We start from the raw sequence: 1,310 nt of genomic DNA on the forward strand, positions 1-1,310 counted from the left end.
AGCTGTTGTAAGAATTAAATGAGAAGATGCAAAATGCAGAGCCTTCAGTCTATAAAACAGGTCCTCAAATAGTAGTTTCATGGAAGGAGAGAAGAGTGCATACCTGAATGATGAATGGTGTGAGTTTCTTCTTGTTGATTGCTCTCTCATCAATTGTATCAGGAACTGAAAGGTTGATCATTTTACTGAAACAGAAATTTTAAAATATTGACTTATTTTTTAAATAATCCATGAATATTCACAAATATTTTAAGGCTTATTATAACACGTATCTCATGTAATCTGAAAAAAAACCAATGTATGACTTCAGTCAGGTTGATCAAAAAAAAAAATACATATAAAAATGCAAATAAAGGAAAGACCAAAGTGTTTATAGTAGTTGAATATTTCTGAGTTGGGGATTATGGCATATTTTCTTATTTAATGTTTTGTACTTTTCACATTCTTTTACAAGAATGAATTACTTGGATATTAAAAACTTTGTTAAGTGTTAAAAACAGATAACATCCCACATTGAAGATGAATCTCTCTGTTAGATTATATAATGTATAATTAAAATGATTTCATCTACAAAGAGTGAAAATTAGTTGAGCATGAGATTCTTTCATTCACCAAATATTTATTGAGTAACTAGATGATGCACAGGTACTGTATTTGGTGCTAGAAATACAGTGATAATATTGATAAAAAGAAAAGTTGTATTAATTGGGGCAGGATCTGACTTAGAACAACCTCATTTGGTAAAATTTGGAATTAGACTCTAACATTTTAGATGTTTATACTACTGCCCTAAAACAAGTTATTTTTAGAGAAAACCATGCTTATTTCCATGCAAAATTTAAATATTAAATAAATAGTATCATATGAGTCTCTCTATTAAAATATTGGAAATTATTTCTTTACAGCCTATAAGTGGCAAGTAAAAGCATATCTCACATTTTTAGAAATCATCTTTTTAAACAACCAAAATGATCATATTGGAAAAAAAGTGAATTTTATATATTGTACACTGTCATCAGAAATATACCCACTGCACTGTTCTAAGTGTTCCAATATGTATTTACTTAATGCTGACAACAACTTTCTGAGCAAGCACAATAATATGGGGATCATAATGGATGGATCCTGAAATGCAAAGCAGTCAAATACCTTTTTTTAAAAAATAATTCTTCCCTGCTATGGTTTATTACTAGAGAAAGAAATGGCAACCCACTCCAGTATTCTTGCCTGGAGAATTTCAAGGACAGAGGAACCTGGTAGGCTATAATCCATGGGGTCAAAGAGTCAGATGCAAATGAACACACGCACAC

The 1,310-nt window shown here is 30.4% G+C and overlaps 1 protein-coding gene across 1 annotated transcript in view; it reads right to left on the reverse strand.

The window, feature by feature from the left end:
* Positions 1-1,310, reverse strand: part of LOC104987817 (plastin-3-like) — a 10,918-nt gene that overhangs the window by 1,006 nt on the left and 8,602 nt on the right. The window contains exon 4 of the mRNA XM_010838880.1: positions 104-185. Within this exon, the coding sequence (XP_010837182.1) occupies positions 104-185 (82 nt within the window). The remainder of the gene's footprint in view (positions 1-103; positions 186-1,310) is intronic.

Source organism: Bison bison, unplaced genomic scaffold (genome assembly GCF_000754665.1).
Source record: "Bison bison bison isolate TAMUID 2011002044 unplaced genomic scaffold, Bison_UMD1.0 scf7180017846209, whole genome shotgun sequence".
NCBI lineage: Eukaryota > Metazoa > Chordata > Mammalia > Artiodactyla > Bovidae > Bison > Bison bison.